A 16902-nucleotide genomic window follows, 5' to 3' on the forward strand; every position below is an offset into this window, starting at 1 on the left:
GACGAAAGCACGGGGGGGCGGGACGAAAGGAGAATGGGGGTCCGAACACGCGAGGGGAAAAAAAAAAAAACGTAACGGGTTCGCGCGGAGGTTAAGGCGGCTGCAGATCCGGTGACAGCGGCCAACGGCAGAAAGAAAAAAAAAAAAAAAAACGAAACGGTCTTCTTTGGTGGGCCGTGTTGGGCAAACGGCGCGGCGGCTGAAGAGGTCGACAGGGCCGATTACGGTAACGAGCTAAACAGGATTGCGCTGGATTAACGGAGGATTTACGGAGCGCGTAAGCCCCGAGGTTCCTGACCGGGGGGGGGAGGAGACGGGACGGGACGGGACGGGACAGGACGTGGGCCGCGTGTCGAAGAGAGCGAACACACATACATGTGCGTACATGCGGCGAACACACATGGCGCCTCACGCCGGTATCGGCATCAGCTTCCCCCCCTCCTCCCCCCCTTCCCGCCTCCCAACGCACTGTAAAAAAAAAAAATGTTTTTCAGGAATCAATAATGTTGTTCTCTCATCGGTGCCTTCTGATCCTGAGGAATAAAAGCTCCTGCGACACCAGACTGCCGCCTGGATCTCAACTTTTGACGGCTTAAATTTGACCTCGGTGTCATGGTGCACTTAAGCGAGTGTGTGTGTGTGTGTGTGTGTGTGTGTGTGTGTGTGTGTGTGTGCGCGTGTGTCTACATGTGTCTGAAAGTGGCATAAACTTGCTATCGAGTTCCAACACTGTTACATAAGGCGGGGCGAGCACACACTGTATTACTGCGGGCTGTAATACACGTGCACGCGCGCACACACGCACACACACACACACACACACACACACACACACACACACACACACACACACACCCGCACTCTAACAGCTCTGGAATCAGTTCCTTAAAGTTACACCTGTATCGTGGTTCAGATCAAAACTTCTCACAGACTTCAGACGCGTCTAAAAACCATCTGGTGTTTTTTTTTTTTTTTTTTTTAACCGTCTGACATGTCACTGAGATTAAATCCTACAAAAGCAGCGACAACAGAAAAAGCTCAGACGAGGAGTGGAGCCGCCGCCGTCGCCGCCGCCGGAGCGTGTCGTCGCAGCGCGACTCGGAAACATCTGACGGTGTTGACGTCAGCACTTCTCTGTAAACCGTCTCATTAATTGGTCTGCGATGCCGGTAGTTACGAGCCACGTTTTTTTTTTTTTTTGTGTACACTTATGTAAATGTAGAATCGCCATAACGCAACAACAACGACACTCCCTCGCTTTTTTTTTTTATTTTATTTTTTTATATCAAGTTGAAGAAATAAAATGTCCTCTTGATCTGGTTGAAATATATTTAAATTTGTGAAGTGCTTGAAGTTGCAATCATCTCTTACGCCTATGTCGAGATAGAGCCAATAAAAAACAACAACAACAAAAAAACGCAACGATTAACATTGTCGTACCGACAAATACGTAACGTCAACCCAAAGCCTCGTTTTGATCCGCTCCCGTTTGCCCTGTTAAAGTGACCGCATGACGCTCCATTTAAAAACTCAACAAGAGCGAGCGGTGGATGGAACTGATCTGATGGGAAAACCTGAGGACACTACGCCCCGCCCACCGATAGCTGTCACCTGACTGCACCACGGAACTGTCAATCAAACAGACACGCCCCGCCCCGCCCTTCCCCTCCTCCCCCAAAAACACGGCTTTTTGAAGCTTATTCTCAAATGTATGACGGATTATTTTCAGATGGACCGCCAGAAAAAACGAACAAGAAGGAGCGACTTCAGCTGACAACACCTCTAGTGGCACTCGGCGGTACTGCGGCTCGAGGCACCGTAACGCGCTTCGTTCTATGAAATTTAAAGTAACTACATAAAAGGCACATCGGCAAACACGGATCACCACTTTCCACCACTATTTGCCGCTCAATCGTCGAGTCCATCAAATTTCACATACCCGAGCTGACGTCTTCAAATGTTTTCGCTCGGCCCGACCAAAGGCGGCAACAAAAACAGCAAATATTTACATTTAAGAAGGCGGGGAAAAACCCCAAATAACTATCAAAACTGCTTTTTAAAATCAATCAACGAACCAACCAATCCGGCGCCAGAACACTCGCAGTACAACATTTGCGCGTACATTTGTTGTTTTTTGTTTCGTTTTTTGTTGTTGTTTTTGTTTTTTTACTCACGTCCACGATGTCCGAGTTGGTCCGGCTCTCGTGGGGCTCGTTGTACTCGGTGTATTTGAGCAGAACTTTGTCCATGTCGGTGCTGGCGTACTGGAACAGCTTGTTGGTGCTGTTGAAGATGATGAGGGCGATCTCGCAGTCGCACAGCACGCTCAGCTCGTACGCCTTCTTCATCAGACCGAACTTGCGCTTGGTGAACGTCACCTGGGAGAAGAACACAAAAACGAAGTGTACAGATGCTGTCGTTTGGTTTCGGGGACATTTTGGATTGTTTCTTTTTTTTATTATTATTATTATTATTATTATTTAAAAGGCAACAAATCGGTAAAAGTGACTTTTTAAAAAAAAAAATTAACTTTTTTTTTTTTTATAATCGACATTACTGGAGACTATCGATCAAAAATCGAAAACCAGGAAGTCGGACCGTAAAACTGCGATAAGACGTTTATTTGGCTAATGAATGAACTTCTCATTCTCGCATTCGCCCGAGTTTGACATATTTGGTAGCGTCGTCGCCACTTCGGGGACACGATGACGCTACTGGTGTTATTGAACCGTAGTTCCTCTTTAGGTACAAATGACTGCGTTAAGGCGCACCGCCGGCTCTCCTCCACGCAAAGAAGCATCGGCCTCCCGTTGTGGAGCCCGGGGCGGGGGGGGGGTTGGGGGGGGGGGGGGTGGAGAGAGGCTGCGGAGGTCAGGAAGCACATGTGCCTGCATTTCCTGTCATAACAGGAAGAGAGGAACCGCCTCCCCCCCTTCCCCTCCCCCATCCTGACAGGACTACTATGTGTGTGTGTGCGCGTGTGCGTGTTCTGACGCGTGCACTTGTGTGTGACAATGTCTCCCCCCCCCCCCCATGCAATCCCTCCGCCCCCGCCCCGTCAGTCCAGTCCTGGTACATTTTGAGCGTCGACTCGCACACAGTGGCGGCTTGTGAGAGTCACATGACGTGAAATCACCAGCTGGAGGAACTACGATGTGTCTGAGCAATCACTGGGCTGCTGAGAGAGAGAGAGAGAGAGAGAGACACTGCGAACGAATGCGTGTTTACAGCCCTCGGCGTGTATTCAGAGAGCTTTTGAATGCGGCTGAAAACGAACCCAAAACCTTTTTTTTTGTTTGTTTGTTTTTTTAAAAGGTGCACTTAAAAAGTACCAAAAAAAAACAAAAAAAAAACAAGACCGAGAAGGGAACGACAAACACACTCGAACATCTGCTGTAAATAAACAGAAAAAAAAAAAAAAAAAAAAAATCGATGCGAGATCATTAGATGATTCACCGTGAATCCCGGGAAAGGAATTTTCATCTGTAAAAATGTCATTAATTTATGTTCACTTGACACAAAAACATCTTGGGTGTGTCCGACGTGATTTTCTTTTTTGTTGTTGTTGTTTTTAGTGTTCGGTCAACAAGTTTGGATATTTTTTTTGGTTGATTTTACTAAAGACTATAAAGTTGATAGTTACGTTTATATCGATACCGGTTCCTCAAACGATACTAATTTCGACACAGATTTTATATAAAATGAAAAAAAAAACACCAAAAAAACCCCAGTGAGGGTTAATTTGTGTTTTCTTAAACTTCGATTCTGCACCGGACTAAACTGAAAGTCTCGTTCGCAGGTCGTTAAAATAAAAATGGAGCGGGTGAATTACAATTTACAGCGATTTCATTGTCTGGAGCTTCAATAAATCGATAAGATATTAATTCAAATATATATATATATATTATTTTTTTAGAATCAAATAGTTGTTTCAATCCCTTTTTTTTTTTTTTTTTCCAAGCGAAAATGTTTCGTACTTTTACAATCTGAGGAGAAGAGTGAACTGGACCTGTTTGGGTTTCGGACAACGAATCATCTGATGATGTCAGCAGTTTATTTTTACGATTTCTTTTTAAAGTGCTTCATAGACAAAACAATTCATTGATTAATTGAAAACAAATAAATAAATAAATAAATATTTGTCACGGTGATCTTGTGCGACAGCCTTTAACTTCAGACTTCCTGTTAAAAGTGCGACGGAAGTCCGACCTCATGAGATTGACTGCTGTAACGTCTGAGTGACTCCGACGTTTCCCCGATTCAAACTTCAACACATCGAATCTGAAGCCCATTTTGCGTTTCTGCTTACGTGTCTGTTCCGTTCGTCCATAATCCGAGCAATCTGAATCTTTTTCCTCCCCATCTTTGCGATTTTTCCCCTCTTGCTGTTTTTTTGTTTGTTTTTATCCTCCTCTCTTTTTCACCGAGCGTCGTCTTCTTCGGCTCCTTCGATTTACTTCCAGGTTCTTTTTTTTGGGGGTGGGGGTGGGGGGGGGGAAGGTTTTTCACTTCTCAATCCTGAACTGCTGGCTGGCTCCTGCAAAGACCAAACAAAACAAAACAAAATTAAAATAGAAAAGCAATAAAACATCATTCGGGTTTACAGGGGAAAAAAAGACATTTTAATTTCGGCTCAGTTAGATAAAAAAAAAAAAAAAAAGACATTCCTCTTCTTAGAAATCTGCTTCGTCAGATCGTGGGCAGTTTTTCTAATGAAATTAGAAAATGCATCATTCCCAGTAACACGCATGCGCACACGCAGAGAGGCAGGCCCACACATGGATGGGAAGAACAGGTTTTTTTTCTTTTTCTTTTATATTTCTGTGTAAAAACAAAAAAAACAAAACACGTCCAGGCCAATTAAAAAGGAAAAGATTCCAAAACAAAAGCATGGATGAACGCCATATTTCAAACACCTCAAAAAAATGCGTCTGCCATTTCATGCTGTGACGTTAAACCGCCCGTCACGGGCGGGGGACAGGCTGCATGTCGCCGCCGCTGATGCTGCTGTATCAGCCCGACACACCCATGAACCCAGCTTCCTCTGGGAGGGGTGAGGAGGAGGAGGAGGAGGAGGAGGAGGGGGGGGGGGGGCAGGAGGAGGGAGGGGAAGGGAAGGAGGGGGTGGGGGTGGGGTTGTGGTGGCTGTTCGCTCAGGAGGAAGTGAAACGACCAATGCAAATAATAAAGAGTCTGCGTTAAAAACAAAAAAAAAAACACAAAAAAAAGAAACATCTGCAGGTCTTGAAAAAAAATAAATAAATAAATGAATAAATAAAACCACACTTGAAGACGGGAATTTCATCTTAACCGCCCGCCAGAAAACTTCCTCTCTGGGTGGAGCCGAGGCGAGCGAGCGGGAAACACCTCGGCCGAACTCGAACATGCCCGACTGTGATTTATTTGAATTTTTATTTAAAAAAAAAAAAAAAAAAAAAAAATTGAATACAGTCTTACTCATGCAGGGTTGAAATGTTCAGACAGCAGGAAGAGCTGACAACGAACCGCAACTCAGAACAAAAAGCTGCGGAGTGAAAGTTCTACCCGGCGACTGTCGATTTCACCAACCTCAAGGCGACAACTGTTGCCAACAAACTTGCGGCGGTAGTTAGTAAACAATAAAATAAAAAAAGTGTTGCGCAACTCTTCATCCGGGCGACAGTCTTCCCTCGCGGGCATTATCACCGACTCGTCTGTGTGAACATCAACATTTTATATAAAAACATACACCTCTCGGCCTGAACGCAGCTAACGGAGGCGAACGTTCTGGCGTCGGCTCGATGTGAAGAAGGAGTTAAAACTGCTTTTAGCTTCGGACCAAGCCGTCGCCGTCTTTGCTGGTCCGGAGCAGGAAGTGACCATATTTGGACGAAGCTTTGGGTGGGGAGGGGGGGAAGCGAGCGTTGGATCTCACTCGACCTGATTGGAGACCCTACGTCCCGCCCACCGATAGCCGTCACCTTGACTGCGCCACAGGCCTGTCAATCAGACAGACACGCCCCTCCCCCCCCCAAACAAATAAAACCACAGCTTTTTTTTTTTTAATTAAAGACGTGATTATTTTCAGATGGACCGCCAGAAAACTAATGAGAAGGAGCGACTTTAGCGAGCAAAACCGAGAAATTCTACCGACTGAGAATTTTATGAGAGAAGTCTGCGGAGGCCTTTTTTTTTTTTTTTTTTTTTTTTTTTTTTTTTCCGGAGCTGACCTCTAGTGACCCTCGGTCGCATCTTCAGGCGCTTCTGCGTCGGCCTCGCCAGTCAGAGCCGGCAGCCGACGAACACGGTCTGTGCTTCGGACTTGTTTTTGGAACTTGGTCCACGAATATAGCAAATGTCTGACATCACAACAGGATATGGACGACAGATAAGACCAAACAAAAGGAGAAAGGTGTCTACCGTCCTCTCGGGAGGAACGTGATATTTTCTATCAGCGGTCGGAGTCTCCACAAAGCTTTTCGGTTAATGCCTCGTCCGCCGCCGCGGGGCACGAAACACGGGACGTGTACCGAAGCGGGGAAATGCGTGTCGCAGCGCAAGGACTCCCGTGCAGGAGCGCATGCAGTGTGTGTGTGTGTGTGCGTGTGTGTGTGTGCGTGCGCGTGTGTGTGTGTGTGTGTGCCATGTGACCTGCGTCTCACTCCTAAAGTGGAGCTTAAGAGCTCGGCTCGCCGAGTTAACTGGATGTTCGCACACGCTGAGACGGACAGACACACACACACACACACACACACACACACACGGCAGGTTTTTTCTTGTCATCGCGGGCGGGGCCGAAGACCGAGGAGGCGCGAACGCCGCGAGGCGATGGCGAAGGGGCTGAACGAAAGGGAGCGAAATGGCCGCCGCGTTCCTTTTACGTCAGCTCAAACCTTCTTCTCCTGCTTTATCCAACTTATTTATCAAAAGGTATTGAGATTTTAATTTTAATTTTTTTTAATTAAGAACAAGATTCTCAACAAACCCCGCCCAAAAAAAGGAGAGCTGGGACGAGTACAACCAGAAGGCCAAAGCACAAAATAAAGTTTCAGACAACGAGATCGATTAGAAATGGAATTTGCTGCTTAATGTAGTAGTTACTAAATAAAAAGAAATTTAAAACAAATTTAAAAAAGTATGTCTCTTTAAATGATACAATAAATAAAATACAGTATGAATCGGCGACATCAGCTTCATCAAAACAAGCGCTCCTACGACGCTTCCTCGTGTCCACAGTTAAAAATGTCCGCCCGCCCGCCGAAGGGGGGGGGGGGGGGGGACATCGTACACGGTTCATAAATCATGTGAAAGTTTTTTGTTTGTTTTTTTTGTGAACATTTTTTGAGTCACCATAGTTTCATTAGGACTCGAGAGGAAGAATTCCATCGACGCGATTGGTTCGGAGGTTGGACGGCTTTCTTCGGCCGAGCTCGACGTTTAAACTGGAACGTCTCGTATTCTACATTAAGCCGCGTAGTTTTTTTTTTTGTTCTTGTTTTTTTTTTTAAGTTGTCTTCCGCGTCGGGATGCTTTCGGTAAACTCGTGACGGGACACTTCGCGCGTGCCGACGTCACGCAGATCCAGAAAAATCAGAAACCATCGAATCGGCGACGACCGCCGCGCCGGTGAGCTCTGACAAACTGCTCTGCGTGCGTACGTTCTTCCTCCTCCTCCTCCTCCTCCTCTCTCGTTTGTTTTTTTTTTCCCCCAGCGGGAACGGTTAGAGCCGACGGCTTCTGACACGACGCCCCTCATCGATGTGTTTTTCTGTCTCGGCGAAGCAAAAAAAAACAAAACAAAAAAACACACACACGCACAAAACAAAAAAAAACTAAACGGAGCGGAGCGGCGGTATCGAAACCAACCGCGAGCGAGCAGCAACACGCCGGTCGGAGAGCGAATATCTGGGCGTGTGAGTCACGCTGCCTTTTCCTCCCTTCAGAGCAACACGACGAGGATCGACACGGTTTAAATTTAGAGCGCTCGCAGACGAGCACACTCAGCGTGTCGGGAGTAGAAAAAGAAAAAAGGAAAACAAAAAAAAAGGGAATTTTAAGCCCAAACTGAGACGCTCGGGGGAGGAGGGGGGGGGGGGTTTGCTTAAAACAGTCAAATAAAGTGTTTGTGTGAGTGTGTGTGTGTGTGTGGATGTGGATGTGGGTGCTGTTTAATGCAGGAGCTTTGATCTTTTTCCAGGATGACGGCAAAAAAAAAAAAAACAAAAAAAAAAAAACATCTCAACCCAACACACACACACACACACACAACCTCTCCCGGCTATTTTTAGACGCAGCGTAAAAACAAGAAGGACTCCAAAAATAAAGGAGTGAACTTTTTACCCCGTACAACAATAACCGCTGGTTTCTGGTTCGCAGACAGAGGAGCGACTGTTGAGCGGAGAGGAAGAGATGGAAATCAGCCATCTCACGCATTCCTCAGCTGCTCCCTCGCCAATCTTTTTTTTTTTTTTTTCCTTTTCCAACACACACACACACACACACACACACACACACACACACACACAGACAGACAGACAGACACACACACACACACACACACACAAGAGGCCCGGGGGGGGGGGGGTGGGGAGGGCCGCGCGCTCCTTGTGTCGCCGAGTGTCTGCTACGCGGCTAACCGGGGGCGACATGTGGCCGTGCCCTTGTATTCCTTGGCAGGACACCCTGGGGGGGGGTGTGTGTGTGTGTGTGTGTGTGTGTGTGTGTGTGTGTGTGGGGACGGGGGACGGGGGGGGGGTCTCCTGGTCGGGGCCGACAGGCACAGCAGGTGGGCGGTGGGGACGGATCGCGGCGGCCCTCGACGCGTTTTTGTTTTTTTTGTTGTCCTTTTTTTTTTTTTTTTTTTTAATACGTGGGATCGATCGACGTGAAAAGAACAAAAACGAAAGGCACGAACAGACGGCGAAAGTTTAAAAGCGGTACATTTAAGGCCGCTGCGATCCCATATCCGCACGTCAAACAACGGATCGAACGAGTGCGTGTGTGTGTGTGTGTGTGTGTGTGTGTGTGTGTGTGTGTGTGTGTGTGTGTAACGTGAGCCGTGTCACTCTTAAAGCCTCACTCCGACGGGGACTTATTTCAGTCTTTAGCATACGGGAGGAATTTCTCACCTCCGCGCGAAGTAACAATTACAGCAGAAATTATCTCGCGTAATTTTTAAACGGTACGAAGCCCACCCCCCCATCCCTTCTTCCCCCTCTCCCGCCCCGAAAACGTGGACTTCTTTAAGCGTTACCTCGCCACGAAGTTGCTATTTCGTCTGACTCGCGGGGCGGGGCGGGGCGGGGCGGGGCGGGTGGTGGGCTGAGGGGGAGGCTTTAAATAAAAAAATTTTTTTTAAAAAGTGTTTACGGGGCTATCGTTTGGTCGTCTTCCTTGTTATTTACTGGAATCCGGTAGCAGTGCCTAAGATTACCACAAATTCTTCCCACAATGCAACTCTGCCGTTGGGTCGCAGATCTCAACAGCAACAGATGTTTTTTGTTTTGTTTTGTTTTGTTTTGTTTTATTTTAACATTCCAAACTCCGATCCGGCGGCGTCACGAGTATCGGACCCCGAAGGCTTCACGCGCGCGATACGGCACCCGCTGTGAAACCGCCGGATCGCCGGCAGCCCGCCGCCGCGTCAACGACCGGGGGGGGGGGGGGGGGGGGCCTCGCGGCGCGTTATTTCCTTGAACCGCCGACGGTTACACGCTGTCACATTACGAATATGAATCGGCGTCCGATCGCGTCGCGACCCGCGGGAAGTGGGAGGGATTCATCAGTTGACGTTTTAGTTTTTTAGTCGAATGTCGCCTCGTACTCGTGTGACGATAAAGACTTGATTGGTCGAGTTTTGGAACGTCGGAGCGTCCTCGAACACACCGTCCGTCTCGGGCGAGTTTCAACCCCTCGTCCGCCCGATTGTCCGCGATGGACTCAAACCGGTTCAGGAAACGGAACGTCCGTCCGCCGACGTCTCGTCGGGAGACGATCTGAAGGGCTCGATGGTCCTTAAGAGAGACATAAAGTCCCGCCGTGTGCGGTTTAAAACCGTGCGTTCGCTGGACTGCGACACGACAGCGCGGCGCTGCGGAAGAAATCCTGCGACTGATAACGAAGTCCGCGACGAGGGACCGCCTTCAAAACGTCATCGCGGTCGTCACGGTTTTTGTATCGCCGCGGACACAAAAAAAAAAAAAACGACGTCGGGCGTCAGCTGTCGCCCGTCTCGTTCTAATTCTCGACACACTTGCGTTGGTAAAAAAAAAAAAAAAGAAAAAAGAAAAATGGAATCCCTAAAACTGCCCGCAAGTCGCTCCGCTCGTTCGTCGGCGGACGGTAACCGAGATGGAGCCGCACCCCAAGAGATTACACAACCAACGGGCTGACGACGAAATGTCCAGACTTCGTAGAAAAGGACGATAGTCGACACGTTGCGGTACAACCGAGGACTTCACTTGCTTCGTTTCCCTCGAAAGACCCCGGACACGAATTAAAGTGGAACTTTTGGGGGAGGGAAGGGAGAGAAAGAAAAAAAATCCCCTCACGAGTCTTAAGGCTTGACAGCTCGTCAGGGAGCCGGTCACGTTTGGGACGAACGATACGAGGCAGAGCAACATGGCAACAAAGTTCAAAGCGTCTCGTCAACTTGGAACAAACGATACGGGCGAAGTTGCTGATTAAAGTCCCTTTAAAGGTCTCTGGATGTCGACGCAGGTAACCCGATCCAATACATGTGGCGTGGTTGGGGACACTCCTCCGTCAGCGCCCGGATGAGTCACTTTGCGGCACAGACGCCGAAACCGCACGGTCAGCAGAAAAGCGAATGATCTCACGCTGACATTTGAAGCGTCTTTACGTCATTTTTGAGGGGGGGAAAAAAAAATGGCAAAAATTCTTTAGTGCCAGCTTCTGAAATGACAGTATTTGCTTTTTTTTTTTTTTTTTTTTTTTTTAAGCTGGTTAAGTTCGTAACATTTGTAGTTCATGATGATAGAAAATTTAAGCTTCAGCTATTAGTCAGCGTTTAAAGATCGATGGTAAACTCGGTCAAAGTTTGTGAAGACGGACAATATTCTGCATTTTAGCCCTTCATTCAGACTAAAACTGTGATTTTTCTCCCAGAAAACAGCAACTGAGATTTGTAAGAAAAAAAGTTGTGCATTAATTGTAAAGTTTAAACATGTTTATACCCGACACCCAGAATCAAAACTGTACTGTAATGACTGACTGACTGTAATGAAGCAAACATTTTGATGACTGATTTGTCATTTACGTAAATTGCTTATGTAAATTTGTTTTTTAAATAACTTCTCAAATGTGAATATTTATTAGTTTAAGAGTTTTCTTCATAAATTCAGATTAGGTTCATGTTAAAATGGCAAAATTTGTTAGGAAAAAAAGGGCAAGATTTTGAGTTTATAATGGTGAAAACTCGAAAATATTCACATTTAAGGAGATCAAGCGTAAACTCAGACAAAGTTTATTAACGCAACCAATACTCCGCGTTTTAGCAACCAATTCAGATAACATTTTCATTAAAACATTTTTGTCTGACCAACAGTCAAAAAAACTCTAAGTTTTGCATTAGTTGTAAAGTTTAAACACAAAGTTCTTTCAGCAAAAATTACACAGAAGTTCTGGTACCAATTTCTGAAATGTTAATATCTATTAGTTTCCCATTTTTCTATATATAGCTAAAATGTTGAATTTAAAATGGTAGAAAACCTGGCAAACCAGAAAATATTCATATTTGAGAAGCTGGTACCAGAGACTTGTTGGTATTTATGTCTTTAAAAATGTCTTCAACTATTATTTAATTATCCAAATTGTTGCCATATCGGCTGGCTTGTCTCTGGATGAGTAATGGGGGTCAACAAACTTCTGCCCCGGGGCCCCTCAGGGGGTCAGTCCGGCCATGCAAATAAACACCTTGGAAACCCTGAAGATGAACAAGTATCTGAATTACGGTCTCCATCAGGGACAAACTTTCTCCAACAACTCACCCTGGGCTGCTGTAGAAAAGTAAAACACCCTGGTTAGGGTTAACCGTAACCCTGAAACATGACGGAAAAGGAAAAAAAAAAAAAAAAAAAAAAAAAAAACTCCCGAGTGTTTCCACCAAAGTCTGCCGGGGGAAGACGACCCGTCCGCGGATCCGCTTTTTTTTTTTTTTGAGCAGCGCCGGGCTGAGAAACAACCCGAAGCCGGGAGCGGAGACAGAAGTCTGGAGAGAAGTTCTCCAGAAAGTCCGGAGCTTTTTCTGACTTTCTTTATCCGGCGTCCGGTGAGGAGAAGCCCGGCGGAGAGGAGAAGAGTTATCCGCTCCTGTTTGTTTCCTGTTGTTTATCAGTCAAACGGCGTGTGAAGCCAGCTCCCGCACGCTCTGCCTCGCGCACACACGCAGCAGAAACAACCACTCTCGTACTCACTCACGCACACGCACGCGCGCACGCGCACACGCGCACACACACACACACACACACACCGCCGGGGTGAAGCCGCTTACCTCCCCCGCTTAGTCCCGCATCTCTGTCTGTTCGTGACGTCTCTCTGCCGCGTGCCTCCGTCCAGCGGTTCAATCCATCGGTGAGTCTCCTCCTGGAGCACGCGCCTCTCAAGCTGTCAGCGAGCACCTGGAAGTCAGGAGGCGCATCGTCAAGCGCGCACGCACGCACACACAGACACACACATACATACACACACAGAGAGACGCACGAGCAGAAACACACGAATGGAATAAATGAAAGAAATAAAACATGAAACACGAATACTAAATGAGGACATACTTTTAAGGCGTCGATTATTTATTTTAAATTTTAATTTATGTTTTCAACAGGTCTCCAAACTATGAGGACAGACTGTTTATGTCTTCGCTCAGGTTCACTACTGCCCCTCAGTGGAAACTATTGAAAGTGCACCTTTACTCACTTAAAACGTGTTCAAACTGTTGTTCAAACCGCTTACTTAATACGCACTGAAGAAACACTCTTCAGAAGAGCTGCAGCAACCAATCAGCAAATATTTCATAAATGATTAAACATTTTTAAGCAAAACGTGAAAAAAAAAAGTGGTGGTTTCAGGGTCTCAGATCTATCCGTCTATCAGATGTGACAGTTTGCTGTTTTTCTTTGTCCTGTCTTGAGAGTAAATTGACTACATCAGGGTTTTAAGCTGTACATTGTTTATTAAATGAACGCGCGTTGTTATTTTGGCATCTGCCTGTTTATCGTTTGTCTTTCTGTACATCTGCGTCTTTGAGTCTGTTAGGTTATGTAAACACAACTAGGTTAACGCTGACAAAATGACCAGAAAATCAGATCTAGACATCACCTCCCATTCGTCACAATGTTTCAACATTTACTAGACCGATCTGCTCGTGGACAAAATAATCAGCTCTATACTTTTATAAGGTGCTTTTAATGTGTGACTGATGTTGTGTTTTATACTTTTACTATGTTGTTTACTTTGGTCATTTTAACTTTTGAGTCTTTGAGTACCACAAAATTCACTATATAAATACAATTTATTATTATTATTATTATCAGTAATGAAAACTAGTTTTTATGAAGTGTACTCAATCAGCAGCAGACAGGCTCTTGTCACGTTATAATACTGCATAATTTATTATATTTTCAGATCAATGTTCCTGCCGTATCACGATGTAAGCAGCAGTTTCATATCGTAGCCTTTCCAAGTTTGCAACTTTAACTTGTTGATACACCAACGGGTAGTTGTTACTTTATGATACGTAATTTAAAAAAAAGTCCTTTCCTGTTTAAAATGTTTAATATTAATAGCTACGGGCAGAAATTCTAGTAAAGTACCTTAAAAATGGTACTTAAGTACATGACTTGGGTAAAGCCGATCATTTCCACCACCGGTGTAAAGAAGATCATCAAATAAATGTGAAACATTTGTAATAAAGAATCATACATGAATTGAACTATAATTGACACGATACTTTCAATAACTCGTGTTGTGATTTGGTGCTACATAAAATCCAATTGAAATTTCATCACCATCGTATACTTAAAAACAAATTCAGACTCAGAGGAGAGGAGCTTCAATTTCAATCTCGAAACGGATTAAAACGTTTTGATATACAATTTTAAAGTTCACTAAATAAACCCTGGCAAAATATAAAACTCAATAAATATGATGTTTAAACTGCAGCACGTGTTAAACGGTAACAAATTGAGTCGTGAAAATGTGTTTCGGTAGCCACTTGAATTTCAACAAAACCGATCTCAAATCACACAACAACGGTCAAAAGTCAACACGTCACCTGTAGCTCCTCCCACTCTCAGGTGAAGCGGCTGACCACAGGTCAATGTGTAAAGCTAATCAATACCTTCGCATCAACGCCGGACCAAATGACGACATGTAACATCGGAGGAGTCAGACGGACCCTCGGAGAATCACCGCGGACTCTACGGATCCTTTTAGCCCGTTTTAGCCCTTTGTTTTGGTTTTGCAGCAGCTTTAATTGCTCCGTTTCTGTCGGTTAATGACATTTTCGGCAAATTACAGAGCAGAAGCTTGTTTTCTTTTTAAGCTGGTTTCAGAAGAACGGTCGACAGCGTCGAGGACGATTTTAAACCGAAATGTCGTCGGTCCGCTTCAAAATTCAATGTCTGTCCACGCTGCGCGAAAGCGTTGGTAACAATATCCCAAAAAAATATCGTTATATAACACAACTCTTTGAAAGGGATCAAAAAAGCCCCAAAAAGTACTTTAACGCTATTATTTTACCTCAGTAAAAGATATGAGTACTTCTTTAAAAAAAAAAAAAAAAAAAAGTGGAACATTTAGCAGTTAATGACAGATATTTCATCCGGAGTTGGTAGAGGCCAAACACAGAGCTAAAAATGAGGAAAACTGGACTTTGATTTTTTTTTTTTTTTTTTTAAAGACTAAAGAAGCGACTCCTCATGAACGCTCATGTTGCTTCTTATCGACCCGGTTTCTAAAATGACGTTCAGCTTAAGCGTTTACAGCTCGTTTTTGCCGCCACCAAGTGGTCAGAAAAAAATCAACTCACTCCAGTTTCTGTCACGAACTTTCACACTTTTCTTTCATAAACAGCTTTTTCTCTGCTCTAAAGCGTCGTTCAGAAGTATTCCGAGTAAACTCAAGCCATCGTCTTCCTTTCGCGTACAAACACATATCTTTTTCTTCTTTTTTTTTTCGGGGTGTCCCGTTCCAGCTCACTCACCAGCGCTTTTTGCTTTTTTTGGTTTGGTTCGGTCTTCACCTGGAAGGATCCCCAAGCAGCTCCAGCTGTGGGTTTTTTTTTTTTTTTTTTTTGCTCGGTCAATCCCTTGTATCAAACAAGAACGGATTTCTTTAGAAAAAAACAAAAATAAACAAAAAAGAAAGCGGATAAAAAGGTGGTGATATTAAGCCAGACCAGCTGGCTTAGAAGAGCAGGGGGGAGGGGGGCGACCCAGAACTGGGCAGCGTTTGGATCTGAGCTGTCTCCGCTCTGAGCAGCCGAGGTAGTCCGCTTCTCAAACGCCGCCCCCTCCGTCCACCATCAGCGCGCACAGCGCGCGCGCACGCACGCACGCACGCACGCACACACACACACACACACTTCCACGCTCACAAACTCACACCCTGTGACCTCCTGTGTCCGAGTGCCATGTCTGCGGAGGAGTCCGGTCACCTGTCGTTGTCACTCGCGGTATCTTTAGCTCCGAGGTGTCACTGATGCTGCCAGTGGAGAGAGAGAGAGTGTGTGTGTGTGTGTGTGTGTGTGTGTGTACGAGGAGGGGGGGGGGGGGGCGATGTGTTGCTGACACACAGGGGCCTCCATGGGCCTCAGTACGAGAGCCCAGGATTACTGCCCCAAAGACCGTCGGCTCTACACATTACACAGAGAGAGAGAGAGAGAGAGAGAGAGAGAGAGAGATCAAACCTGCCAACGTGTCCTAGATATCAGCGCGGCGAGCATCTGCTTTGGCGAAGGATTACCCTCAGCTGTCCGCTCCCGTCAGGCCTCCAGGGCGGGCGGGCGGGAGGGGAGGCGAACCCGGCGAGGGGTTTGGTTGACTTCGGTTGAGTCCGTCGGACGTCGGAGCAGAAACGCGGCCGAATGGCTGAAAAACCCCAAAACAACACACACACACACACACACACACACACACACACACACACACACACACACACACACAGTCACACCCCACCACCACCTCCTCCTCCTCCTCCTCCCGGCCAGTTTCTAGACCCAAAGACAAGTAAAAAAAAAAAAAAATACAAACCAGATTCCTAGAAATTACAAAACTGGTTGCACTCATGACGTAATGAAGACGTCCAGGCAGGTCGCGATAAATAACGTTGAAATAGCCACAAATAGATCTAAACAAGGCTAAGCTGACGTTAGCCGGACCGCCGGCTTAACTTTTTGGTGACTTTTTGATTTTCCTGCTCCGGTTCCGCTTTGAAGAGATCCGTCTCGTCGGCGGCACAAAAACTCGGGCACATCACCAAAACCCGAAAATGTGAACGTAAGCGCTAATCCGCAGCGAACGTGACGCCCGGGTGCCGCGGGCATCGTGTCGCCGCGAATGTGAGCCAGGCGGACTCACTTCTGCGTCGTTACCGGTCGATAATTTGGCAAATTCTTTTAAACGTGGAACTGCAGCGAGCTGCCAAATTCGCTTAGCTTAGCATATCTCAGCTTAAATACCGGCAACGGGGTGAAACGGCTGGCTCAGTCTAAACCTAAGAAAATCTGAACCCAATATTTTTTTTTTTAATCTGTACAAAAAAAACAACTGTAAAACGGACTACTTCCTACTTTAACTCATGATATAATATGGCGCTGAGCTCATTATCAAATCTTTTTTTATATATATATATATATATTAAAGACGCTATAAAGTCATAAATGACACGACTTTATATTTGGGATAA

General features: G+C 45.8%; 1 protein-coding gene across 7 annotated transcripts in view; it reads right to left on the minus strand.

The window, feature by feature from the left end:
* The window catches only part of mef2ca (myocyte enhancer factor 2ca), a 28445-nt gene extending 12453 nt beyond the window's left edge, over positions 1 to 15992 (minus strand). For 2 of the 7 annotated variants that reach the window (XM_069166692.1, XM_069166682.1), the window contains exons 1-4: positions 15200 to 15509; positions 12491 to 12617; positions 4310 to 4537; positions 2175 to 2378 (exon numbers count right to left, since the gene is read on the minus strand). In XM_069166692.1, coding sequence (XP_069022793.1) covers positions 2175 to 2378; positions 4310 to 4363 — 258 coding nt within the window. In that variant the 5' untranslated portion in view covers positions 4364 to 4537; positions 12491 to 12617; positions 15200 to 15509. Of the gene's footprint in view, positions 1 to 2174; positions 2379 to 4309; positions 4538 to 12490; positions 12618 to 15199; positions 15513 to 15904 lie in introns of those variants that run through there. The other 5 variants (XM_069166709.1, XM_069166702.1, XM_069166672.1 and 2 more) reach the window with 4 other exon arrangements.
* Positions 15993 to 16902: the final 910 nt, after the last annotated feature.

The sequence above is a fragment of the Embiotoca jacksoni genome, unplaced genomic scaffold (genome assembly GCF_022577435.1).
Source record: "Embiotoca jacksoni isolate LCO1_2020_lvr unplaced genomic scaffold, fEmbJac1.0.p SCAF_10, whole genome shotgun sequence".
Lineage (NCBI taxonomy): Eukaryota > Metazoa > Chordata > Actinopteri > Embiotocidae > Embiotoca > Embiotoca jacksoni.